Raw genomic sequence first — 27,830 nt, 5'->3', positions numbered from 1 at the left:
AGTACCAACAAAGTTATTTGTGGACTGTTATACAGTTATCATATTTGATGGTTTTCAGCGGTGTTTTCGTGTTGTTTGCTGTGAAATAGCGCCTTTATACACTTCTGGGAAGATTCACTCGCTGTGTTTCTTAGTGTTTTCAGTACTTCCAGTCGTTTAGTAAATTTCGTGCTTTAGTTGTCAGTTGACGTCTGTTATTGTTTCTAGTGAAATATTTCAGTAACAATTTCCATTCAGTGTTTAACTTCATTGAGTGTTCCAGTGGCCAGTTCTGGAATTATTGGTATAACAGAGGACCAATTAAATAAATTGACAATTGAGAGGCTTCCTTTACCAGAATAGAGATTAGCTCGCTGCTTTTCGAGGAGATCCTTGCGTGGTGGGAGAGTGGCTTTGTACGTAAAAAACAGTACTCCATTTGAGTCGATAGACGTAGCACAGCACTGCACTGAACAGATATATGCATATTGTGCAGGGGTAGTTGAATTTAGTGAAACTAAAATTCTAAATGTTGTTCTATATATATCCCCTAACTGTGACTTCAGAGCATCTCTGCTCAATCTAGAGAGGGTTCTTGATTAACTTTTTAGGAAGTGCCAGAAATAAAATATATGTGGTGACTTCACTATAGATTTTCTACGTGATGGACAAGAAAAAGGATGCTGATAATCTCCGAGATTCATATGATCTGAGGCAGACTGTATTTTTCCCACCTAGAATTCAGGGGAACAGTAGCACAGCCATAGACAATATCTTTACTGTGTGATTCTTCAACCTCACCCGGGATATTTCTTGCTCGAACAGTCCACAGGTGTACTGCCGGTCCATAGTGTCCAACGGGCACAATATTTCGGCGATCACACATGTCGCCATCGTCAGCTGCGCTGACGAACGGAGCTCCTGAGGGCGGGCGGCCATCCCAAATCCCCTTCCCCCTAGAGGAGTTCTGTCCGCGGTCCGCGCCCGCGGCCTTTTTAATTAGGCTCAGTGCTGGTTCCCATGCAATGCTGAGATTATAGCCGCAATCTCTGTTGATAAGTCCGTCCCTGTTACGAATTTCGATAGCCTCTCTAACGACGCTGTCCCAGTATTTATATGTCTGTGCCAAGACCCTGGTATGTTGGTAGTGCATTTCGTGATTTTCGGACAAACAGTGCTCTGCGAATGCCGACTTGTTGGGGTACATAATTCGAGTGTGCCTCTGATGTTCTTGGCAACGATCTTCGATAGTGCGCACTGTCTGTGCAATGTAAGGGAATCTGGTATGTTCCGGCCTTCCGCAAACAGAGATCGTCTTTGACACTTCACAATAATGTTCGTGTTCTATTGGACGGGTAAAAGACAGTTCCTACTCGGTGTTTCCTCAATATTCGTCCTATTTTCCCCGATAGTCCGCCAGTATACGGTATATAGGTGGTGACTATCTCTTCCTCCGTGACTTCGTCCATCTGCACACGCTGTACTGTAGAGGTGGGAAGGAGAGCGCGTCTGATCGGCCATTCCGAATACCCTTTTTTTTAAAAAAAAAAAAAATACAGTTTTGAGGTGTTCCAGCTCATGGGGCAGACTCCCTGCGTCCGAGATGGTGCGCGCACTGTGCACCGGTGTTTTTGGTACCCCATTCCTCTTCGAAAGGTGGTGGCATCAATTTGCCTGCAAATACAGGTCGGTGAGCGTTTTCTTCCTGTATAGCCCATGGCCCAGGGTGTCATCCGCTCTTCTTTTAACCATGACGTCCAGGAATGGTAAACTTCTTTCTTCTTCGGTCTCCACAGTGAAACTGATGTTCGGATGTATGGAGTTCACGTGTGTAAGGAAGTATAGGAGCTTGTAACTTCCATGGGGCCATATCACGAACGTGTCATGAACATAATGTAGAAAACAAGTAGGTTTCCATTTGTATGACGCCAAAGCTTCCTCCTCCTTTCCGCCGGCATATACCACATTCCCTGTGAGTGTGGGCAGACTGACATTGGGCAGAGTGTGCGCTCCATCGAAGATCGTTGCCTTGAACATCAGAGGCACACTCGACTTATGTACCCCAACAAATCGGCCATCGCAGAGCACTGTTTGTCCGAAAATCACGAAATGCACTACCAACATACCAGGGTCTTGGCACAGACATCTAAATATTGGGACAGCGTCGTTAGAGAGGCTATCGAAATTCGTAACAGGGACGGACTTATCAACAGAGATTGTGGCTATAGCCTCAGCAAGGCATGGGAACCAGCACTGAGTCTAATTAAAAAGAGGCTCAGCAAAGAAAACGAATGAGCGACCGGGGCGGACAAGGCAGTTACACCGACGCCACCACAGACGCCGACGCCAGCCTCTCAGCGACCGCCGACGCGCGGCCGCAGGTGCGGACCGCAAAGAGAACGCCTCTCGGGGGAAGGGGATTTAGGACGGCCGCCCGCCCTCAGGAGCTCCGTTCGTCAGCGCACCTGACGATGGCGACATGTCTGTTCGCCGAAATATTGTGCCCGTTGGGCACTATGGACCGGAAGTAAACATATGGAATGTTCGAGCAATAATTTTATTCATTCTTCATTACCTGATGGGCATTCCAAGTGTGAATGGCCTTGCAGACCATGATGCACAAATTTTAACACTAAAAGTCTTTTGTATCTTAACAAATGTCACATATATGTACAATCTATGTAGGAAAGTTAACCCAACAGCAATAGTTTTTTAACCATTGTAAAGGAACAAGAGGGCTCTGAGCACTATGGGACTATCACACACATCCATGCCCTCGACAGGATGCGAACCTGCCACCGTAGCGGTCGTGCGGTTCCAAACTGAAGCACCTACAACGGCACAGCCACACCGGACGGCAACAACAGTGGCACGATGTTTATCATGCCGATAACATGGATGATAAATCTAATGCTTTCCTTAATAAATTTCTCATGCTCTTTGAGAATTGCTTTCCATTAGGACATTCTAAATGGAGTACTAGCAGTAATAGCCAGTCTGGGTGGTTGACAAGTGGGGGACAGACATCATGTAGAACAAATTGGGAATTATGTCAAAATGTTAGAAGCTGTCACATTGAAGCTACAGTAGCCCATTACGAACAATATTGTAATGTGTTTAAAAATATTATTAGAAAGGCAAAGAGTATGAGGTACGCAAATACAATAGCTAATTCACAGGATAAAATCAAAACAATTTGGTGAGTTGTGAAGGAAGTGTTTGGTCAGCAGGACAAGGTTGACGATATAAAGTCAGTTTGCAGAAAAAAAAAAGTTCTGTCACTGATAAATCAGATATATCTACAGTATTTAACAATTATTTTCTGAGCAATGCTGGACAATTAAATAAAAATTTAGATTCTACAAGGAATCATATAACTTTCTTGGCTGATGCCTTTCCGAGATTGATGTCTGAAATACTCCTGTGCAATACAGACAAGGGGGAGATTGAGTCATCAATTAAAGCACTGAAGACTAAGGGCTCTCATGGATATGACGGAGTGCCTAGTAGAATATTAAAGTACTGTGCTGCACATGTTACCCTGTATTTAGCCATATTTGTAATTTTTCCGTTGGGAATGGTCAGTACTCAGTAGTAAAGCCGCTTTATAAAAAGGGAGAAAGGGATAATGTAGACAATTTTAGACCTATTTCTATGCCATCGTGTTTGATAGAGTAATTGAAAAGGCTGTGTATGTAGGAATAGTTGATCATTTTACATCACACAATTTGTTATCAAATGTACTGTTCAGATTTAGAAGTTGTTTAACAACTGAAATTGCTATATTCTCTTTTCTCTGTAAGGTACTTGAAGGGTTAAACAATAGGTATCAAAAGCTAGGCATATGTTTTTGGATTTAACTAAGGCGTTTGACGGTGTTGATTATAAAATATTTCTCCAGAAGTTGGACCATAAAGGAATACGGGGAGTAGCTCACAAATGGTTCACCTATTATTTTAGCAACAGACAGCAGAATGTCATTATTCACAATGTTGAGAATGGCTGTTATGTGGCGTCTAATTCTGGTGCAATCACATGGGGAACTGTGTTGTGGCCTCTCCTGTCCCTTATTTATATAAATTATACGTCCTCTAGTATTACGAGTAACTCAAAAAATATTTCTGTTTGCTGATGTCATGCTTGTAGAAAATAAACTAATGTTAAATCACAATAAGACCCAGTTTTTATAGTTTCTAACACATAATTCAACAAAACCTGAAGTTTTCATTTCACAGAATGGGCATATGATTAGTGAAACTGGAAAATTCAAATTTCTAGGTATTCATATAGACAGTAAACTGTCATGGAAATTCCATGTTCATGATCTTGTTCAAAGACTTAATGCTGCCATTTTTACTATTCGAAAGGCAGCTGAAGTGAGTGATCGTTCGACACGAAAATTAGTCTACTACGCTTATTTTCATCCGCTTATGTCTATGGTATTATATTTTGGGGTAGCTCTTCCCATGCAAAAGGATATTTTTGGCTCCGAAACGGACGGTTCGGTCAGTAACTGGTGTAAGTTCACGAACCTCTTGTTCATCCCTGTTCACGAGTCTGGGTATTTTGACGTTGGCCTCTCAATATATTTATATATATTTCTTACTGTCATTTCTTGTTAACAATATTATTCCCAAGAATAAGCAACTTTCACTCAGTTAATACTCGGCAGAACTCAAACCTGCATTTGGATCGGACTCCTTACCTCTTTTGCAGAAAGGTGAGCAGTAGACTGCTGCGTCTATTTTCAATAAACTACCACTCGAATTCAAAAATCTTAGCAGTAATCCACGCGCTTTCACATCGAAACTGAAGTGTTTCCTCATGGGTCACGCCTTGTATTCTGTCGAGAAATTCCTTGAAAAATTTAAAAATTAAGCTATTTCTTATTGTATTGATGATTGCGTTTACTTAAACTTATGGACTGACTTTTTTCGGGTTCATAAAGAATTTATTTTTATCTGTTATTACTTTTATGTTGTGATGTCATGTACTGACACGTTCCATGATCTTGGAGATTTATTCCTCAGTTTGTTCCTACGGAACTGGACATGTAAATAAATAAAATAAGCAAAAAAAATTTCTTTGTCTTTGCTTTGTGCGAATTCGATCTGGTTTGGGGGCACGAGGTGTGACTGGGTCTGAGGACGGTGCATTGGTTATCTAGCAAATACCTGCGATGTGTCCTGCATGGTGGCTGATGGTCTGACAGACTCTACAAAGACTCTGATAATTAAGAGACAAGTTTCTAAGGAGATCGATTCATGGTCCTGTACCGGAAATGTCCACAAAGATCATGTCGCGAATCAAGGAAGCTGTATATGACTGCTTACACTTAGGACTGCTACACTGGACACTGCAATCGCGTGGTAAAAAAGTGACCTCCTTCTCAAACTGATGGAATGGTGGGAGCGCAGTTCAGAAGCCCTTGACCATGCCTTCAATCTGGTGGAGGCGGTTGGACGGCTTTGGGGACCACCTGGAGATGGCCGCCAGTTGCTTGTTCGAGAGCTGTTTGGTATGCTGCGCAACAAAGTAACAACACCTGGGCAGAGATATTCGCCAGTACCGTCATGCTGGAAGCAATGTGTGAGTAAGTGTTCTTGGACGTGGAAGACCATACGCCAAAACATTCTCTACCTGGATCGGAGACTATCGTTCTATGTCTGGTCATTCTTCCTGTGCGAATTATATGTACATGAAAATTATTGTAAGACACGTAAACAGTCTTCTCCGATGAGTTTAGGTTGGAACATAACAATTCAAAACAAGTCCTACTTGAATATTGAGAGTACAATCATAATTATCTGAGAGCTGAAGGCCTGAAAAAATCACAGTAACATGAAAGCTCCAAAATCCAATGTGCATTCACTACATGTGCTACAAAGTGCGGAAGGGATGTGCAAAAATTAAACTATCGAGAGGACAACCAAAAGCTAAATTTCCAAAGGGGGGCTAGGAAGTTTAAGCACGGCGCATTGACTACGTAAAAGAGACAAATATTAAGTGCTGGTCTTACGATCGGGGAGTGGGGTGGGTGGGGGTGGGGGGTTGTGCGGCATCCATGTCTGTCATCTGCAGAGCTGCTCCCTGCAAGATCCGTACCAATAACCTGTGTGCATTGTTGGTTGCCGGCTGAGTAGGTGCAAGTTGTAGACAGACCAAATACTGTAGGGGGTGGGGAGGGGGGGAGAGGGTAAATCCAACAACTCGCAGCCAAGTTCAACTGCATAGCCGGGCGGCTGCCTTTTAAGAGTGTTATATGCAGGAAACAAATGTGAACTTGATATCTGTCTGTGGAATGCTTGTCCATTACCCATCTCAAATACACATGACTTCAACAATTTGCAAGTTAAGGCAATGGAGCTTTGGTCATTACGCAATCAGACCATTGCACGTGCAAATCTACGTGGTCTGACAGATATAGTTACCGTCAGTTGTTCTCATAGTGTAGATGACAACACACGAGATCGCTCAGCCATAGGCTCGGGTTCGATCCTTTCTACGGTCCTATGGTTGGTTTTGGAATCTTACGGTTTCAGGAAACCAAATGAAGAAACGTCTCAAAAGGACAGTTTGAATTTTCATACGCAGTGATCTAATTGGTTAACTTCAATGCTAATTAACTTGGAGATGGTGCAACATACCGGCCTGGAATAGAGATCTGTTTGCCTCCTGCCGTGGTGGCACTTTCGTCTTCTCACAGCATCTAGGTTGTGAAACTTACCTGCTGTTCCTTGTTGGCTGTGATAGCGGTTTGCTGTTCTCCTCCCCTTACCCTGAATTTTGGGCAATTGTATATAATTTATATAAAGCTGAGTGATCGGGCAAGGAACTTGCAGGTAAGGTCAACATCCCTAGCTTCAGAAAGCGAGGATGGGGGCTCGGAGCAGGAAATTTCAAGTCGTAACCAACTCAGTGATAGTAAGCGCTCCGAAGCCTGACGTCTAGGTATTTTGCCCTCAGATTACTGTGCTAAGGTACCCAATCACGTGTATCCTCACCGGTATTTCAGAATTGTCTGTTGATAGTTTCAATCAGGGGCACAAAATCTTGTAGCTGCTTGTCCGATTTCAGTCTTAAGTAGATACCTTGCTCATACCTCATCACGTGATTCTGTCCTTGCTTTACCCTTAAGTTAAAGGGACATTGGGTACTTTGGGGTTGGAAACCTAGTGGCGTTAGGACTTTGAAGCGCAACTCAGGGTTCTTATTATAGGCAGGAAGTTGTCGGCATGTATGCCCAATAAGCTCTAGTCGAAGTGTTACTGGCAGGTTCAAGCATCGTCAGAGACATTGAGACAATATGTGGAGCGAAAACACATGGGCATGCTAGCCACAAATATGTCCATTACCGAGTCTGATAGTGTCTCTAACATCTTAGAGGGCATGTAGTCCGAGAATTCATCACGTTTGGTCTTTGCTTGCGATCCCACCAACTTTGATGAATTGCAAGGACTAGTGGACTCTATTAAGGATCTCAATTTCGCTGATGAGCAACGAAGCGTAGTTCGGCACCGATGTCTTCATTTTCCAGGGGTGACAAACACTCTCTCAGATTTTATTCACTCGAATATAGATGTTGCTTTCGTTGAGGCGCGCACGACCTTCTTGTACCTTAGTGTCATGTTGCATGGGCCCTGAAGCCTTACAGCTGACAGTGTGGGAGGGTTTGTACATGTTGGAGAAAGTCAGACACCGTTGTGCACTTATTCAAGATGTGACAAGCTCGTCCTTCCCTTCTGTTTGCGCCGTTTTCAGTCAGGAACTTCTGTGCGTGTTATTGGATTCTGGTAGTTCTGTCTCGTTACTAGACTATAGTGCCTCACGGGCTGGCCATGCGGTCTATGACGCCTTGTCATGGTTCGCGAAGCTCCTTCCATCGGATGTTCGAGTCCTCTCTCGGGCGTGCAAGTGTGTGCTGTCCTCATCGTAAGTTAGTTTAAGTTAGATTAATTTGTAAGAATGCCTAGGGACCGATGACCCCAGCAGTTAGATCCCATAGTACCTTACTACAAATTTCCAAAACTTGACTTTTTTTGTCATCAGTCTTCCGTTTGGTTTGATGGGGCCCGCCACGAATTCCTCTCCTGTGCTAACCCCTTCATTTCGGACTAGCACTTGCAACCTGTCTCCTCAATTATTTGCTGGATGTATTCCAATCTCTGCCTTCCTCTAGAGTTTCTGCCCCCTACATCTCCCTCTAGTACCACGCAAGTCATTCCCTCATGTCTTAATACATGTCCTGTCATCCTAGCCCTTATCCTTATCAGTGTTTTCCACATATTCCTATCCTCTATGATTCTGCGCAGAACGTCCTCATTCCTTACCTTATCAGTCCACCTAATTTTCAACATTCGTCTGCAGTACCACATCTCCAATGCTTCGATTCTCTTCTGTTCCGGTTTTTCCACAGTCCATATTTCACTACCATACAACACTGTATTCCAGACGTACATTCTCAGAAATTCCTCCCTCAAAGTAAGGCCGATATCTGATATTAGTAGATTTATCTTGACCAGGAATGCCCAACTTGCCATTGCTTGTCTGCTTTTGATGTCCTCCGTACTCATTCCGCCATTCGTTATTTTACTGTCTAGAAAGCACAGTGCCTTAGATTCATCTATTTCGTAACTTTCAACCCTGTTCTCATTTCTACCACTTCTCATTACATTCGCCTTCCTTCGATTTACTCTCAATCCATAGTCTGTACTCATTAGACTGTTCATTCCGTTCATCATATAATTCTTCTTCATTTTCACTTAGGATAGCATTTTCGCCAGCGAATCGTATCACTGATATTATTTCACCTTGAATTTTAATTCCACTTCTGAACCTGTCTTTTACTGGATCTTATCTTGGAGGATTTGAAGTTCGTCTGCGTATTACACTGTCTGGATGACATGGTATTTGGGAAACATCTTTCCCATCTTAGACAGGTGTTGTCGAAGCTTCGCTACGGTGGATTAACCATAAAGACATCTACGATTACTCTTACCACGCATCAGGATTCATTTTTCGGTCGTCTGGTTACCAGGAATGGCATTAGTGTCGACCAAGAGCGAACGAAGAATTGAAGAGGTTCCCCAAACCTAGGACTGAGAAAGAGCTTCCTAGGTTTGTTGGAATGTCCTACTATTTCCGCAGGTTCGTTCCCAGTTTTGCTCAGCTTGCTTCCCCTCTTAATAATCTGTCCAGGAAGGCAAAAAATTTTGTATGAGACGATAGCCATCAGTGTTCCTTTGAAGCTATTAAGATCGCCATCACGGATCCCGAAAGTGTTGGCTGTGCCATTTTTCGACAAGAGATTTGCTTTACAGAGCGACGCCTCCAACACAGGGATTGCTTCAGTTGTCCTCAAGGAGATTCAGGGTCAAAGACGCTGACGCCCTTCAGATTTTTTGACGAAAAGGCTGTCCGGTCCTGATTTGAATTATGTATGATGTGAGGCACTGGCTTTCCTGTTCGCCCTAAAATATTCCAGTTCTGTCTGGAACATAGGGAGTTCGATTTGGATACCGATAATCAGGCGTTAAATTGTGTCCTGACCAGATGTGCGGTCTGGATTTCTGCGTTTCATTTTAAGGTGCCCCACGTTAAGGTCTTCGAAAAATAGGAATCCAGTGCGCTCAGCTGCATGTTTGAGCAAAAGGATGCCACTGAGGGAGCTCGAGCCCATCATCTTGCTTGTACTGTTCTAAAAGAGGAGCACCGATTATCTGTTGACCTTAAAATTAAACAGGACCATATTCCGTTATGGGGACTGATTAGTAGGCATTTGGGATCTGGAAAGGACGTGCTGAGGTATTCTTGATAAATTGTGTAAAGCAATAGGCAAATCCGAGCAAGTCAAAATTTTCTTGCCTGTTAAGATAGTCACCTCCATCTCTCATTACTTCCACAGTTTATTGATGGATGGGTATTTAGGCCCCGTATTAGACCTTGGCAAAGGAGCGAACTCATCTCAAATGGCCATCATTGTACAGCGTATCCAGCGTTTGGCTGGTGAGTGACTCTTGTAAAAGGGGAAACACAACGACAACCCGCTGACGGGGTTATTACAATCTGAGCGCGAACAGTAGCCCATGGATAAAATCTTTATTGATTTTGTGGTAACCCTTCCCCTTGCTAAGAAAGGAAACCGTTATATCGTTGCGGTCGTTGATGCTTTATCACGATTTGTTTCGCTCGTTCCTAGCCGAGGGGCTACTACCGTTATTAGTGCCGGACAGCTGACCAACATCTTCTCCTGGTCTGTCGCTCCTAAGGATCTGGTGTGCGTTAACACTCCGGCGTTTGTTTCTCAGCAATTTAAACAGTTCTGTTCCTGCAATGCCATTAAGCAGCCTCAGGTTTGCTTTGCTGGAAGAATCTATAGACGACGTTGATTATATATCAAATAACTCCCCCAGTAAATAGGATACTACCCTCCGCTGTTTCAACCTTGTATCTAATTCCCCGCAACACGAAACATCAAAAGCTGCTCCTGGTGCCCTGATGCAGTCATATACTCTCAATTCTCCACTGCCTAACTTGTGGAAAATTAATGGTCTGTATCTATCTATCCTGGTACCCTTAGGGAAATTTCGCACTGAACCAGGAACAGTATCGAATAAACTCATCGTCGACAGACAAAGTGCTATAGCCAGGGTAGACGTCCTCTTCAGGGCAAGGCACGAGATACGATATTTGTTGGAAAGTACTCCAGACGAGCCTATGATGGCATTGGACTTGGCAGGTTCATCCCCCACTTTGTTGACTCTTCTCCCATTGTTGAGTTTCTGGGGCAAGTTTATTTGCTGTTCAATGATTCAGCAAGAGCCCCCGAGTCTACCTTAGTCAAGTTAAAACGCTTAGTTGACCTTCCTACTTTTCTGAGCGGGGGTTGGGTGGAGGGAATAGTTGGTTTAAGGATGGAGGTACAGCTGTGGCACCTTTTATCTTTGAAGTGTGACACTCTGCTGGCACCACCACCTATTAGTGTTACCGATATCGATCTGATCGTATGTCGCGAACCATGGTATTTTGGTTGAGGTGTGTGTGATTGGTTTGCCAGGGCCTGGGGAGTTAGTTGGTTGGAGGATACTTGGCTGGCGAGTTGTTTTGGGAGATTCCAGCTGCCCATCAAGGGCCCCGGAAAGCCGCGAATGGTCAAATCGGTCGGGAGCAAGACTTGCTCGCTCCCTTAAGGACTGGCGGTACGGAGTCGCGGGGTGAGTAGCGGTCTCCGCGTGCAACCTAGTCGGCAAGTTCCCGCCATACTCTGCTAGCTTGAATTTTAACGCACCTCGAAGACAGCCAATATGGACTGGAGGAAATAAACTACGGCTGGAATCCTGAAAGCCATGGCGCCTTCGCACCTGAGAGTACTATTGTGTACCTGAGATTGCAATGCCCTGTCTGTGTTATGTGGAATTGGACCAGTTAGACCCTACGAGTGATTGAGTCTATGGTCATTTGGCAGTTTGTTTCCCTGGCCATATTCCGTGCAAGTGTGCGAGTATTCTCTACCATAAATTCAGTGGAAGTAAATTTGTAACATTGGCAGTGTAGGGGCAACGCATCCTTTGTAGATGAGTATGCGTGAATCATTACATCAGAAGGGACTGATATTTCCCCTTCGAAATAACAAGTAATTTCAAAGAGAGTTAAGCTTGTAACTTGTGCGTGTAGTAGCGTGTGCGATTAGTTGAGATTTCCTACATCTTAGGCATTCTCGTGTGTAGCATTATTTGTGCAGATTAATGTCCCCTTGTGATGAGTGTTGGCAGTGTAGCTTTGACACCGGACGCCACATTCCTGTTCTCTGAGACAAGAGAAGAGAGATGTTTGTCTTGTGTCGTGGCAGCATTTCCCTTTTCGCTCTGCGTCTGGATTGGCCCGCAATCTGGTACCTCTACCAGCCGCATCGAGATGGTTCAAGTTGATCGTTTCATGCGTGCCATGGTGAAGTGTCTCCGATCAGTCGGGAACCAGTAGTGTGCCATATTTGGTGCATTTAGAAAAGCTCATTAGGTTTCAACCGTGTTTAGCAATCCCAAAGTTCCTTCTTCATTCTCTTTAGCTACTCGTTTAAACCTTGCACCCTTATTTCTACCTCTGAGCGTGTTAAGTTCCAACCACTGTACTTATCACTACAAACTATTGGGCCTTTCCTTTGAACCACAGTGATTACTTAACTCCACCCATCGTGAACCTTTCCTGCTGGTTCCTTGTTAGCTGTCATACCAGTCTGCTATACTTTTCAGATTACCTTGAATTTTGGGCAAATGTATATTCATTAAAGATCGTTCTAAACATTTCTGCAGTTGTATACCAGTTGTGAGTGACATTTAAAACTGCATGTCCTCCCACACTATCCTGTGTTTGAGCAATTATATTTTAATTGTCACCATCAACGTTTCTGCTGGTGTGTACCAGTTGGGATCCACAGTTAATTTGTATGCCATCCCAGCTGTCTCTGTATTTCTGGGGACTGCGCATTTTATTGTTTACAGGATTTTATTAAGGCTTGTACGTCGTTAAGTGCTCTCCAACAGCCACAATCGGTGGTGTGACTTGTTATCCTTTATGTATTGTGGATGTGTGTTACCCATTTGTGTAATGGTTACCCAAGCTTGGAAACGGTTAGTACATTTAGTGACTCTCATTGTAATTCATTTGATGATAAAATTGTTTGTGGAACATTCTTTCAGACACGCCTAGTTTGTGCGACTTCTTTCTTGTCTTCTTCCTGTTTCATGCCCTGTTTTTAACGGTATAAATTTTTAAAATTCGTTCTTATGAATTGAGCCTGTTGAAGTTTTTTTTTTAAGATTGCGAGCGTTGTGATTCCTTTAACAAGGTTTTGTTAATGTTAATACTGTTGTTAAGCAAGAAAGTGTATTCCATGAAACAGCAAATGAAGTATTTGGGTCCACCTTCCACCAGCTTCCCTTAAAGCTATCGTAACCATAGTTCTATCAACCTCTACATTGTCAGTACGATGTTGTGCAATATGTAGGTCGTCTTCGATGGCAACAAATCCTGATTAGTAGGTTAATATTTTTCAGTCAGATTTCCACTTCTGTTTCCTCCGATCAGCCATGTCTCTCTCTCTCTCTCTCTCTCTCTCTCTCCCTCTGTCTCTCTCGTCTCTCTCAGCTGACGTTCATCTAAATGTGTAACTGCACCTTGGCGACTGGTACCGATGTAGCAACGTGTGTTCACGTCCACGACTCACTTGCAACGTTGTTTTTTTCTGCTGCGTAGCTATACCACCACCTCTGCCTAGTGTCGCCTATGTCTGTGCTTAAGAAAAATTTTGATTTCTTCCCATTTTCTGCTCTGTGGCTCAGCAAAACAATGGAAGTTTAATTTCTAAGTAGACATGATTTGCCTTTGTACGTTACTCGTATTTCCTCGAAACTGAGGAATGTGTAACTGCGATCATTTATGGAACCTACCAAAAAGAGCTTCTCTTGGCATCAAAGTCTGGACAATATCTATCCTAGAATCGTTGTTAACAAGAGTCATTTCTCTTTGCTTAGTAGAACTTTAATAGGCTGAAATTAAATGATCCCATAGTACTTACGGCTGGCAGTCTACACGTGGGGGTGTTCGGCCACTGATGTGCTACACTGACGCAACACTGGGCGGCTGGTGTGATGTTGAAATTATGATGAAGACAACATAACACCCAGTCACCGATCGGAGAAAATCTCCGACCTGTATCAGGAATGAAGCATGGTACCGACCACTCAGGTAAGGGGGCAGACCATTCAGCAGACATATCAATTCATACTCACGCTTAGACCGAACTAACGTGGTTGCAAGTCACCGTAGTAGGTGAGGGGAGGAGCGCCCTAGGCTCACTCACCTTCGAACCGGACGTGTCGTCGTCGCTGGTGTCGCGACGCCTCAAGTGGTGGGCGCCGCGCATGTAGTGCTTCAGCCACGCGGAGCTCCCGCCTGCCGACTCAGTTCCTTGGCGCTCGTGTGGCGGCTGGTCTTCACCTTAGAAATATACGCATCAGGCAGGTTATGAAGCTGTACCTTAAGGGAAAAACCGTAGCTGCAACATTTTAGAATACAAAAATTATCCGGCATTGTTTTCTAGTACAAGGCTACTATAAATGATTCATTCGTTTTCATAGTTCTATACTTTCCAAAGCACAACGTGTACAAATATGATTTATTTAGGAATTGAACCCTAAACTCACCGAGTTCGCAATGTGTCCACTAGCTGGTGTTGTGATAAAACGGCGACAAAGGAAGAAGAGAGTTCTTTCATGTGGGAATATGTGAGAGTTTTATCTATCACAATACTGCAACGTACATTCATAAGAAATTATGGAAACAGGGCATTGTACGTTGCTACTGGCAAATTAGACATTCTGGTTGTCTTTGTTAACAGGAAAATACCGGTCGAACAAGTGTGGCAGATGGAACCGTGGAGAAAGTGAATCGAAGTTTCGTATGCTGTCCAAAAAAAAGTAATCATCAACGATCTGCGCAAACCACGAACTTGCATTACAACAAACAAGTTATATTGCAGACCGTACCATCTGCCACCCCTGCGACAGTTAGAACGAGAAGGTAATGACCGGCGCCTTCAACGGTCCATCACAATACAAGAAGCACTTGAGAATGGACGTTTGACCTCCAATCTGATATTCAGCTACGAAGCAACTTTCCACTAATCTTGAAAAGCTAATCGCTACAATTTGAGAGAGTGGGGCACTGAAAATACTAATGAAAGTTTTATGTATGACCGAGATTAGCCGAAGCTACTGTTTTCTGTGCAATGCCATAGACGAAGTTGTATGAGCCATTTTTCTTCTGTAGAGACTGTTATGCGTACCTCTTACCTCGATATGTCGCTGTTGCAGTTGCTGTTGCACAACTGACTACTGATTCCGAGAATTTCATCTTCCAACAGTACAAGGCACGGCTCACTGGATCATCGACATCGGTCGTTAATTAAACGAAGAACTTCGCATCGCTGGGTTGTACGTAGTGGTGAACACGTCGTGGCTCTGTTCCTTTGGCACCATGTCGCCTTACGTAGTGCCTTGTGAATTTTTCCTTTGGGGGCATACTCACGAGCGCGCTGACGTACCCCAACCGCCAATAATACTGGAATAGCCCAGAGGACGCATCGATGCTGCTACGTTGCTCATTGACCGGATCTAGCTATATAAGTTATGGTACGATCTTAACTACTTCCTGCACGTGTGGTGTGCGACCTAAGGGACATTCGTAGAATATTTGTAGTGTGCAAAATCCAATCTTGACCAGCTTATGATTCTATTCATGCATCATTTATATCTATACATACAGTACTTTGGAAAATATAGACCTTTACTTTGTATCTGTTCATGAATCCCTGTACATTAGTCAATATTTACGAAGTGTATAACTAAACTACGAAATCTCACTCAGACTGACTTGTAAAAGTGAAAGTAGCTGTAGAAGAAATGTAAATGTTCATTGTGTTTCATGTGACTCGATAACGCATTTACGAGTGAGAATTCTCGACATACAATCATTACATTCAGCTGGCGTCCATAGGTCGTGTCGAAAGCTTAAATAGTAAACATGTATATTCCTAAGGATAGAGATACAGTTTGAACGCTATGTTCAAATTTTTTGTGCACAGCATTGCAGCTCTTTACAACGTGAAGCTAACGAAATGTAAAGTACACACAGAACCCTTTCTACGACGTATATATTTCATTTGACGTGCGTTATTCTGTTAATTTGGAAATTATTAATAATTAACTGAACTTAATTCTTTATGAATTATAATGTGAGTCTGCAAGATATAAAAGATTCCAATTCCATTCAATAGCGCAACATTTCCTAATAGGTTACCTTTGGAAGAAAGGCGACGTTGTTTTCACGTGACCATTAGGAAGCTGATATTCGATGAAAACTTCCCTATGAGCTACATTAAGCTTTCTACATAGTTCAAAACTGGATGACAGTTCAGTATTAACTTGTTTCTTTGCCTGGTGTGTGACGGAGGGTACTTTGTGAACTACTGCTATTTATTCCCTTTTCCTGTTCTACTTTCACTGTTTCGTGGTAAGAACGGATGCTGATGTATCACCCCGTGTGCTTCATTCTCTCTCATTTTTGCCCTCAAGCTGTTTTCATGGGATAATCGTAGGAGGTAGTCATGTATTGATTGACTTAGGTGAGGAGGAACAGTCATAATCCTGTAGTGTACTACAAGTCTCTGCTATAATGTCATCTGACGTGCATTGAAAAATTTCACTAAATATCAGAAAATAATAATTTAAATGTTGTTGTTGTTGTTGTTGTCTTCAGTCCTGAGACTGGTTTGATGCAGCTCTCCATGCTACTCTATCCTGTGCAAGCTTCTTCATCTCCCAGTACCTACTGCAACCTACATCCTTCTGAATCTGCTTAGTGTACTCATCTCTCGGTCTCCCTTTACGATTTTTACCCTCCACACTGCCCTCCAACGCTAAATTTGCGATCCCCTGATGCCTCAAAACATGTCCTACCAACCGATCCCTTCTTCTAGTCAAGTTGTGCCACAAACTTCTCTTCTCCCCAATCCTATTCAATACCTCCTCATTAGTTACATGATCTATCCATCTTATCTTCAGTATTCTTCTGTAGCACCACATTTCGAAAGCTTCTATTCTCTTCTTGTCCAAACTAGTTATCGTCCATGTTTCACTTCCATACATGGCTACACTCCAAACAAATATTTTCAGAAATGACTTCCTGACACTTAAATCTATATTCGATGTTAACAAATTTCTCTTCTTCAGAAACGCTTTCCTTGCCATTGCCAGTCTACATTTTATATCCTCTCTACTTCGACCATCATCAGTTATTTTACTTCCTAAATAGCAAAACTCCTTTACTACTTTAAGTGTCTCATTTCCTAATCTAATTCCCTCAGCATCACTCGATTTAATTTGACTACATTCCATTATCCTCGTTTTGCTTTTGTTGATGTTCATCTTATATCCTCCTTTCAAGACACTGTCCATTCCGTTCAACTGCTCTTCCAAGTCCTTTGCCGTCTCTGACAGAATTACAATGTCATCGGCGAACCTCAAAGTTTTTACTTCGTCTCCATGAATTTTAATACCTACTCCAAATTTTTCTTTTGTTTCCTTTACTGCTTGCTCAATATACAGATTGAATAACATCGGGGAGAGGCTACAACCCTGTCTCACTCCTTTCCCAACCACTGCTTCCCTTTCATGCCCCTCGACTCTTATGACTGCCATCTGGTTTCTGTACAAATTGTAAATAGCCTTTCGCTCCCTGTATTTTACCCCTGCCACCTTTAGAATTTGAAAAAGAGTATTCCAGTCAACATTGTCAAAAGCTTTCTCTAAGTCTACAAATGCTAGAAACGTAGGTTTGCCTTTTCTTAATCTTTCTTCTAAGATAAGTCGTAAGGTCAGTATTGCCTCACGTGTTCCAACATTTCGACGGAATCCAAACTGATCCTCCCCGAGGTCCGCATCTACCAGTTTTTCCATTCGTCTGTAAAGAATTCGCGTTAGTATTTTGCAGCTGTGACTTATTAAACTGATAGTTCGGTAATTTTCACATCTGTCAGCACCTGCTTTCTTTGGGATTGGAATTATTATATTCTTCTTGAAGTCTGAGGGTATTTCACCTGTCTCATACATCTTGCTCACCAGGTGGTAGAGTTTTGTCATGACTGGCTCTCCCAAGGCCGTCAGTAGTTCTAATGGAATGTTGTCTACTCCGGGGGCCTTGTTTCGACTCAGGTCTTTCAGTGCTCTGTCAAACTCTTCATGCAGTATCGTATCACCCATTTTGTCTTCATCTACATCCTCTTCCATTTCCATAATATTGTCCTCAAGTACATCACCCTTGTATAAACCTTCTATATACTCCTTCCACCTTTCTGCCTTCCCTTCTTTGCTTAGAACTGGGTTGCCATCTGAGCTCTTGATATTCATACACGTGGTTCTCTTCTCTCCAAGGGTCTCTTTAATTTTCCTTCAGGCAGTATCTATCTTACCCCTAGTGAGATAAGCCTCTACATCCTTACATTTGTCCTCTAGCCATCCCTGTTTAGCCATTTTGCACTTCCTGTCGATCTCATTTTTGAGACGTTTGTATTCCCTTTTGCCTGCTTCATTTACTGCATTTTTATATTTTCTCCTTTCATCAATTAAATTCAATATTTCTTCTGTTACCCAAGGATTTCTAGCAGCCCTCGTCTTTTTACCTACTTTATCCTCTGCTGCCTTCACTACTTCATCCCTCAGAGCTACCCATTCTTTTTCTACTGTATTTCTTTCCCCTATTCCTGTCAATTGTTCCCTTATGCTCTCCCTGAAACTCTGTACAACCTCTGGTTCTTTCAGTTTATCCAGGTCCCATCTCCTTAATTTCCCACATTTTTGCAGTTTCTTCAGTTTTAATCTACAGGTCATAACCAATAGATTGTGGTCAGAGTCCACATCTGCCCCTGGAAATGTCTTACAACTTAAAACCTGGTTCCTAAATCTCTGTCTTACCATTATATAATCTATCTGATACCTTTTAGTATCTCCAGGGTTCTTCCACGTATACAACCTTCTTTCATGATTCTTGAACCAAGTGTTACCTATGACTAAGTTGTGCTCTGTACAAAATTCTACTAGGCGGCTTCCTCTTTCATTTCTTAGCCCCAATCCATATTCACCTACTATGTTTCCTTCTCTCCCTTTTCCTACACTCGAATTCCAGTCACCCATTACTATTAAATTTTCGTCTCCCTTCACTATCTGAATAATTTCTTTTATTTCATCGTACATTTCTTCAATTTCTTCGTCATCTGCAGAGCTAGTTGGCATATAAACTTGTACTACTGTAGTAGGTGTGGGCTTCGTATCTATCTTGGCCACAATAATGCGTTCACTATGCTGTTTGTAGTAGCTTACCCGCATTCCTATTTTCCTATTCATTATTCAACCTACTCCTGCATAACCCCTATTTGATTTTGTGTTTATAACCCTGTAATCACCTGACCAGAAGTCTTGTTCCTCCTGCCACCGAACTTCACTAATTCCCACTATGTTGTTGTTGTTGTCTTCAGTCCTGAGACTGGTTTGATGCAGCTCTCCATGCTACTCTATCCTGTGCAAGCTGCTTCATCTCCCAGTACCTACTGCAACCTAACTATATCTAACTTTAACCTATCCATTTCCCTTTTAAAATTTTCTAACCTACCTGCCCGATTAAGGGATCTGACTTTCCACGCTCCGATCCGTAGAACGCCAGTTTTCTTTCTCCTGATAACGACATCCTCCTGAGTAGTCCCCGCCCGGAGATCCGAATGGGGGACTATTTTACCTCCGGAATATTTTACCCAAGAGGATGCCATCATCATTTAATCATACAGTAAAGCTGCATGTCCTCGGGAAAAATTACGGCTGTAGTTTCCCCTTGCTTTCAGCCGTTCGCAGTACCAGCACAGCAAGGCCGTTTTGGTTAATGTTGCAAGGCCAGATCAGTCAATCATCCAGACTGTTGCCCCTGCAACTACTGAAAAGGCTGCTGCCCCTCTTCAGGAACCACACGTTTGTCTGGCCTCTCAACAGATACCCCTCCGTTGTGGTTGCACCTACGGTACGGCCATCTCTATCGCTGAGGCACGCAAGCCTCCCCACCAACGGCAAGGTCCATGGTTCAATGGGGGGGAATAATTTAAATATGCATAAGAAACTTTAAAATGTAATATTTTTTTAAAAAAAAATGATCTTAAACCTACAGAATTATTTCTGCAAGCCTATACAGGATTTTAACCCCAGATAACTTGTACTTGTGAATTTTTAATACCTATGTAAATATTTGTATAATTAAATCAGAAACCATGGGTACCTGCATTCGCCTCTCATTTTCAGTTTTAAATTATACAAGTATTTTCATACCTCTTAATAAAATTTCCAAGCACAAATTTTCAGGACCATCTTTATAGCGTTAGGAATGTTTATGGGGTAGGAGAAATTTTTTCACACTTTTTGCACCATTTTAAAAACGTCTTATATTAATGAAATATTTAAACAATGATTGTTCTTCTTTAAGCAGCCGTAGTGGGCAATTCTTTCGGTTGGTGATAATACAGTTAAACAGTTTTGCCATAATTTTTGTAATATTGAGTAATCTGTAAATAGCAGTTTTAATCCGCTCTCCTTGTCTACTTGTCAAAACTAGTGGAACTGGAATCTTCTGTGTCGTTACTTCAGCTGTCTTCACGTCGAACACATCAAGAGTGACAGACTTTTAGCGCCACTTCGTTTCTGCCCGCCTCATAGGTTAAGAGCTCAAATTCCTGAACGCAAACCCCGGTTCCTTCTCACACGACGCTGACACTGGTTTGCGTTGAGTGAAAGTGCGATATTAGCTGTACCTCCTTCGTGAGCGTTGAACGTGGGGCGCGCGGAGAAACCGCAGGTAGTATGCTGGCCGCATAGGATTTCTTTTTCTAAGATGTCCATCCCACGTTCGCTAATTACGTAAGCTGAAATCTTCATTTAGTTTTACTCTAATAGTTTTCATGATTTGTTTGTGCTTTCGTAGAAAAACATGACAACACCAGTAAGCGTACTATGATTCGGCAAAAGCCAAAAACATAGAAGAAAGCCGGCTTTTGCTGGTTAATGTAAAGTTACATAATTAGTCAAATCAGTTCAACAGTAAATGTTCGAATCGACAGTTTGACAATTTGTTGCAGTGTTGGTCATGTGGGGCGAGCTAGAATGAACCCCAAAGACTGATTCCACCAACATCCGCAACAGAGAGTCACTACTATGGTTATCGTTTGTTTAAACGAGTACTACTCTGCATTTTGTATGCGCTTGTCCGCTCTTTGGGCACCAAGTGCACTGTATTAATTGGCATGCAATCAGACAACCATAGAACAAGTTGCAGTACATTAGAACCAGAACTAGCTCAGACAGCGCCTGCCAAACATGATTTTAAACTTGCGATCGTTATAGAATCATCAGTTACTGGATTATTAAAGACATATTAAAAATGTTAATATTCTCTAAAAAAAATGGTTCAAATGGCCCTCACCACTACGGAACATAACATCTGAGGTCATCAGTCCGCTAGACTTAGAAATACTTAAACCTAAGTAACCTAAGAACATCACACACATCAACGTGCGAGGCACGATTCGAACCTGCGACCGTAGCAGCAGTGAGGTTGCGGACTGAAGCGCCTAGAACCGCTCGGCTGGCTAATATTATCTGACAGCACTCTTTTTATTTAAGTGTCTCAGTGACGTGCTACCCTAGAATATGCTGAATGACGTCCACTTAAAGAACATATACTGGCCACAGACTTTGTGAGCTAGCACAGACCACCGGAATGTCAGTATGAACTTCCTTTCAAACCACAGCTAGGTCGAATACAACTCTACTACGATCCCCGAAGATATATTAAGGACGAAAAATCAAATACAAGGTGTTCATCCTTCTTCGAAGCAGCGGAACAGTTTGTGTCTTATTGACAGTAAAATTCTACAGCACAAAGAAATATGGAGAATGGAATCGCAGTAAATAAATCCTTATCCTGTTGTATGAGTAACCTAAATATGGAGCACAGAGTACGTAGATCACTAACCCAATTAAATTCTTGTATCTGCCTATAACAAAACGTCATTACCAATCATACATTTAGGTTTCTCATCGAATTAACTGTTTCTTCATCATGAAAAGTGTAAGTACAATTATCACACAGTTGATAACAATATATTATAAATCAAAGATAATATGTAAGAAAAGAGAAATGCGGCTATTTGGGAATGGAAATCACCGCCCGGAAGTAACTGTACGCCGAATGCATTCGAAACATTTACATGATAGTAACTGCATTTTTATTACTTTATTACGATACAAATAAAAACATTGTTTTTCACACGAAAATATAATAAAGTTTTATAACCTAATTCAACATCAATTTAAATATTCCTTCTAAATTACTTTCGCAGCAATCAAAATAGCTTTTTCGTCATCCGGATCTTCGTTAAAAGAAGCTTTGTAGAATATGAAGGACATCGTACCAGTCACGAAGCTGTGTAGAATATGAAAGACATCATACCAGTCACATTTTTTCCGTTAAAACAATTGTTCAAAAACATAAACTTCCAGTTCCCCTCATTATAACGGTTACTAGACAATAAGCGATTACAAATTACAATGATTATTCATGAAAAGCGATAAAAATCATGACAAGATTGTGATACTGCATTTTCATGACTGACGTCTGACCTTAAGACGTGATCGTAGATTCAGGTTTATATCCCCACTATCATCCACGTTTTAAGAGTTTCTACTGCCAAAATGAAATCTCGTAAGGCCGATGCTCCCACTTTACAAATTTTCTCCAGTGTATTATAAGATGATGCTAAAAGGTGACTGTATCTTTCATAATCAGAAAATATACGATGTCAGGGATTGGTGTCTCCTTAATCGCTGCAGGACATGTATTCATATTTATGCCTAACGATCTCTAGAACTATCATCGTGAAGCTTGTTGAATCCGAGTTTGGAAAAAAGGAGGGTTAATAACCTCAAATGCTTCAATAGAAATTCCTTTAGACGCTAACTTGATCTGGCATCAGAGGATTTTTACCGTGATGCAGGCTTGAATAAGAGATGTTCCGTTTCAGGGATTGTGATAGAGATTTTTCTCTATTACAAGCTTGTGCAATATCGTTTATCCACGATTTATGATTCACGAGGTTGGTACTATCAGTCAGAGATTGGCCATACTTGCTGGTGCCTTGTGGTCTGCTCTCTCTGGTTGCGGACGCGTTTAGCTGTCTTCAGTGGGAAAATAGCAGTTAACAGTCGGTGCACGTACCCACTAGAGAAGGCGGGTACTCACTCGTTTGAGAAGAGCCTCACACCCAGCTGTGAATGCGGTTTGTTTATGGGGCCTACCGCACAAACTGACTGTTCGCGGGGCTGCTGTATTGTGGGTTCTGGAGGCTATGAGGCCTGAATTTAAGCAGTGACTATAGGGTGTCTAGCCAAGTGGGGCGTACGGAGCGAATTCCTGCAGTAATGCGTGTGGATTTGTGAGAAAACAGATACTATGATTTGGTGTAACTATATTGCTATTTTCTTGTTACCACTCACAGACTGTACGTCCGTAGTCTATTTACTATGGTGAGAAAAACACGCTTTTTCTTGTAGTTGTAACGACGGAACGAGAATACCTTCAGGAATATTTAAACTGTGTTCTTTAATTTGACCATACATTTTCTTCGTGTGACTGTACGTAGAGATTGTCATAGTGAACGTTGTTAATACGCAGTTGTCTGGTTGTACTGTTTCTATAAACAGATTGGTCACTGCATTTTAATGTTCTTCTGTATTGACAGGCTTTGTATGAATGCTCGTTCTTGGACTTTTATATAGAACTCCTATAGTGTTTGGCTGCGCTGAGATACTATGACTTCCTGTTTATAACACTGATTTATTTGAGGTAGTCGATTACATTTCCTTACATTTGCTTGTGCTGGAGTGGTCCGATGCTCATACTCTAAAGTACATGTTATGACGGAATGAGGGCTATGCAAGGGAAGTTCCCGTTGTCCTCATTGTTTTACGTTAATTTCAGTTTTGGTGCCGATCACTTTGCAATTTGTTAAAATGAGCACGGCATTTCCTAAAATACAGTTAAATTGAAATTATATTGGATTTTGAAGCAAAGTTATGTTTGTCACTTTAAAGAATTGGATTACTGTGTTTTTGTAAATGTTTCATTTTCAACTGAGTGAAAATTGGAAGTAATTGTTCCACAAATAGTAAAGCTTATGCTTAATGTTTTGTGAACGAAATGCTGTAGATTGTTTTTGAGTAGGAGTGCTCAAAATGTTTTGCTGTTCTCAATTTTATTTCAGTTATTAGAACAGGTTTACTGTTTAAGTACAATTACACATTTGTAGTGGTCTTTACTCAAGCTATTAATAGGTCCGCAGCTCGTGGTCGTGCGGTAGCGTTCTCACTTCCCACGCATGGGTTCCCGAGTTCGATTCCCGGCGGGGTCAGGGATTTTCTCTGCCTCGTGATGACTGGGTGTTGGGTGATGTCCTTAGGTTAGTTCGGTTTAAATAGTTCTACGTTCTAGGGGACTGATGACCATAGATATTAAGTCCCATAGTGCTGAGAGCCATTTGAACCATTTTCAAGCTATTAATAAATCAAAAAGTGTACGAATATCAACCTGGATTGAGTCAATCGCTTCCACCCTTTTATCCTGCCTACCCAAGCCCGCACGCAAGTGAATTGAAGCATAAGTATAATAATATAAGACCATGATATTATATGTAAATGTATTTTTGTTGTATTTAATGAAAATTTTCTGTAATATCAATGCATCAGAACGTGAAATGGCTAGATGGTTTAAAAATTATTGCTGTAATTTTATCGAGGAAACATAGAAGTTGACGACGGTAGTCCGTAATAGAAAGATGTACCGAGAGGACATGGCAACTTGTTAAGAGAGAAATCAGTGTACTTTTGTGGAAGGAAATTTATATTTTATGGTAAATAGGGCGACGGCAAAGAATCTGGGGAGAAACGACCATTGAAAGCAGGAACTGGGAGTGAGAAGTGCGTTTTGTTGGAGTCGCTTTTGCAGGAGCTTGCGTGTTTGGTAATTACGGAAAGAATGAGTTTATTTAAAGCCCAATTCGGACAGTGACGAGTGTTTTGCAGCTTCAAAGAGACACGATTCAAAGAAACAGTACGACTGTAACAATTCTCTGAAAATCATCATGAGAGTAGTAAAGAATATGTTGGAGACCCACCATAGTGTTATTGGTGAACGTGTAATGGCAATTTCAGTATGAAATATTGCACCCACAAACTATTCAGACACTGAAGGAGTAGAAAAAGAGCTGAAGATCAGAATAAGGTGATAGAGGGAGAAAACTGTACTAACATTTATCGACTCAAAAGGTCATTAAAAACAAAGGTGCCAAGACAATGGAAGGACAAGAATAGCGGGAATTTTCGTCAAAGAACGTAGGGTCTACGGAACAAGGGCAGGGACAATAACTGAAGACAGTAGATGCCGCTTATTCTGACTTGATGAGAAAAGGTCCAGCAACTATAACGACAGTAGTCGGTACCAGCAGGAAATGACTGTTAGCGATCTCTTTTGTTACGGAAAACAGACTTCGAATGGTGCACTGATCGACGAAGTTACTTATTCCGAGGGTCAGACACTGAGTTTTTTGGTAACGGAAATACTGAATATACAGGAGTACATTATTTGCTGGATGTATTCCAATCTCTGTATTCCTTTACATTGTTTCCCCTCAACTGCTCCCTCTACTACCATGGAAGTCATTCTATGATGTCTTAACAGATGTATCACCATGTTTCTTCTCGTTATCGATATATCCTACGTATTTCCTTCCTGTCCGATTTTTCGCGGAACCATCTCATTCCTTACCTTACCAATGCACCAAATTGCCAACATTCGTCTATTGAACTACATCTTAAACTCTTCGAATCTCTTCTGTTCCGTTTTTCTCACAGTCCATGTTTGACTGACATAGAGTGCTGGTCTCCAAATGTACATTCTCAGACATTTCTTCCTCAAATTAAGGCCTATGAAACTTCCTGGCAGATTAAAACTGTGTGCCGGACCAAGACTCGAACTCGGGACATTTGCCTTTCGCGGGCAAGTGCTCTACCATCTGAGCTACCTATGCACGACTCAAGCTCCGTCCTCACAGCTTTACTTCTGCCAGTACCTCGCCTCGCCTGCCAAACTTTACAGAAGCTCTCCTGCAAACCTTGCAGAACTAGCACTCCTGAAAGAAACGATATGCCTTTCTGGACAGCGACAGTATACAAGGAGACGATACCTGACAACTTTTGCGCAAGCTGTTACCGGATTTGTACACAATGAAAACAATTACAAAACACGTACTACATGCTTTTTTCAGTTTAATCGTAATGCACAATGATGTGAAGAAATTAAGCTTATTTACTGTTTGTAAATACAGAATGAATACCCTATTACAGCCTGTAATAGTGAATGTATGTTATAAACTGGGTTGATTTCAATTTTTTGTATTTTTTTACGAAATGGGTAGACAGTGCTGGACAGTGACACTCTATACAATGCTCTTTTGGAGAAGTGATGTTCATTAAAATTTCGTGTGGAAACTATCCAAAAGAAAGTTTGTTTAGATTATAGAAAGGGATCAAGTCCCTATAAAAGCAGAAGGAAGAACTCGATCGTGACTTTTTGTAAGATGCTGTCCAACTCTTCGCTTTTTTATCTTATTTAGGAAAACCACAAGAAGGAGTGTGATCCATGTTCCTTTTGAGTACGGTTGGTGAATAATCGCACTCATGGTTTCGGCGAGAGCTAAGCGAGTTGTTCTATCATAGAACAAACATTTAAAATGGATCAGAAAATTGTCTCCGCAATGAAGGAGATCACCGCAGGCTACTGTTAATTGCTAATGTTGTACACCCTTTAACAAAGCGTCCGTGAAGTACCTGCAGTGCTGCTCTTGCTGTCGTCCAGGTGCTCCTTGTCAGATGTCCCTTCATTGCCTTCATTTCCCCCACGGTTGCCAGCAGGTGTCTCTTTGTCAGTAGGAGGGTTTCGGTGGCGGTTGTCAGTTCCGTTAGCATCTTGATCAGCATCATCTCGCCTGTAACAGCAATTATTACTGCAGCCCCTCTTATAAATTCGCCGCTTTGTTTGAAAAGCCTTGAATAAGTTTAAGCGGTTTTTATATTACCAGTCTTAACAAACTGAGAGGCATATTGCTGGAATATAAACTGAGGTGACAGAAGTCATGGGACAGCGATATGCTCACATGCAGTTGGTAGTGTCGCGTTCACAAGTTTCAAAAATGCAGGTCATTGGCTGAGCTGTCATTTGTAATCAGGTGATACACGAGGAAAATTTTTTCGAATTTATTATGGCCGCACGGCGGGGGTTAACAGACTTTGAACGCAGATTAGTAGTTGGAGCTGGACGCTTGGGATATTTCATTTTGGGAATCGTTAGGGAATTCAATATTCTGAGAACAACTGTGTCCAAGACAGGGCTGCGAATATAAACTTTCAGGCACTAACTCTCACCACGATCAACGCAGTGGCTGACGGCCTTCACTTCACGACCCAAAGTAGCGGCGTTTCCGTAGAATTGTCAATGCTGTCAGACATGCAGAGCTGCGTAAAATACCCGGCAGAGATCAATGTGGAACTATGACGTACGTATCCGTTAGGACAGTGCTGTGAAATTTGGCATTAATGGGCTATGGTAGCAGACGACCGACGTGAACGCCTTTGTTATCAGCACGACGTCCCCTGCACCGTCTCTCCTGGGCTCGTGATCGTATTGTTTGGAGAAAACTGTGATTTGGTCAGATAACTCACGATTACGGTTGGTAAGAGCTGATAATAGAGTGTGGCGCAGACCCTAAGAAGTGTTGGACCCAAGTTCTCAAGTAGGCACTGTGCAAACTGATGGAGGTTCCGCATTGTTGTAGGCTGTGCTTACATGGAACACTGACTGAAAATATTTGTTTGCCTATTGGGAGACCATTTGGAACCATTCATGGACTTCATGTTCCCAAACAAAGACAGAATTTTTATGGATGACAATGTGCTATGTCACAGGGCCACAGTTTTCCGCAATAGGTTTGAAGCACATTTTCAAGACAGCTCGAGCGAATGATTTTGGTACCCAGTTCGCCCGACGTGAATCCCATCGAACATTTATGGGACATATTCGATAGGTCAGTTAGTGGACAAAATCCTACACCGGCAACGCTTTCGCAATTATGGACACCTATAGAGGCAGCGTGG

The 27,830-nt window shown here is 42.1% G+C and overlaps 1 protein-coding gene across 1 annotated transcript in view; it reads right to left on the bottom strand.

Annotated features, from left to right (window-relative positions):
* Nucleotides 1-27,830, bottom strand: part of LOC126269964 (fibrillin-3-like) — a 127,658-nt gene that overhangs the window by 35,826 nt on the left and 64,002 nt on the right. Inside the window, exons 3-4 of the mRNA XM_049974033.1 lie at nucleotides 26,508-26,665; nucleotides 13,838-13,974 (exon numbers count right to left, since the gene is read on the bottom strand). Coding sequence (XP_049829990.1) covers nucleotides 13,838-13,974; nucleotides 26,508-26,665 — 295 coding nt within the window. The remainder of the gene's footprint in view (nucleotides 1-13,837; nucleotides 13,975-26,507; nucleotides 26,666-27,830) is intronic.

Source organism: Schistocerca gregaria, chromosome 1, assembly GCF_023897955.1.
Source record: "Schistocerca gregaria isolate iqSchGreg1 chromosome 1, iqSchGreg1.2, whole genome shotgun sequence".
NCBI lineage: Eukaryota > Metazoa > Arthropoda > Insecta > Orthoptera > Acrididae > Schistocerca > Schistocerca gregaria.
The sequence above is the reverse complement of the archived record's forward strand: the minus strand, read 5'-3'. Positions and strand labels throughout refer to the sequence as shown.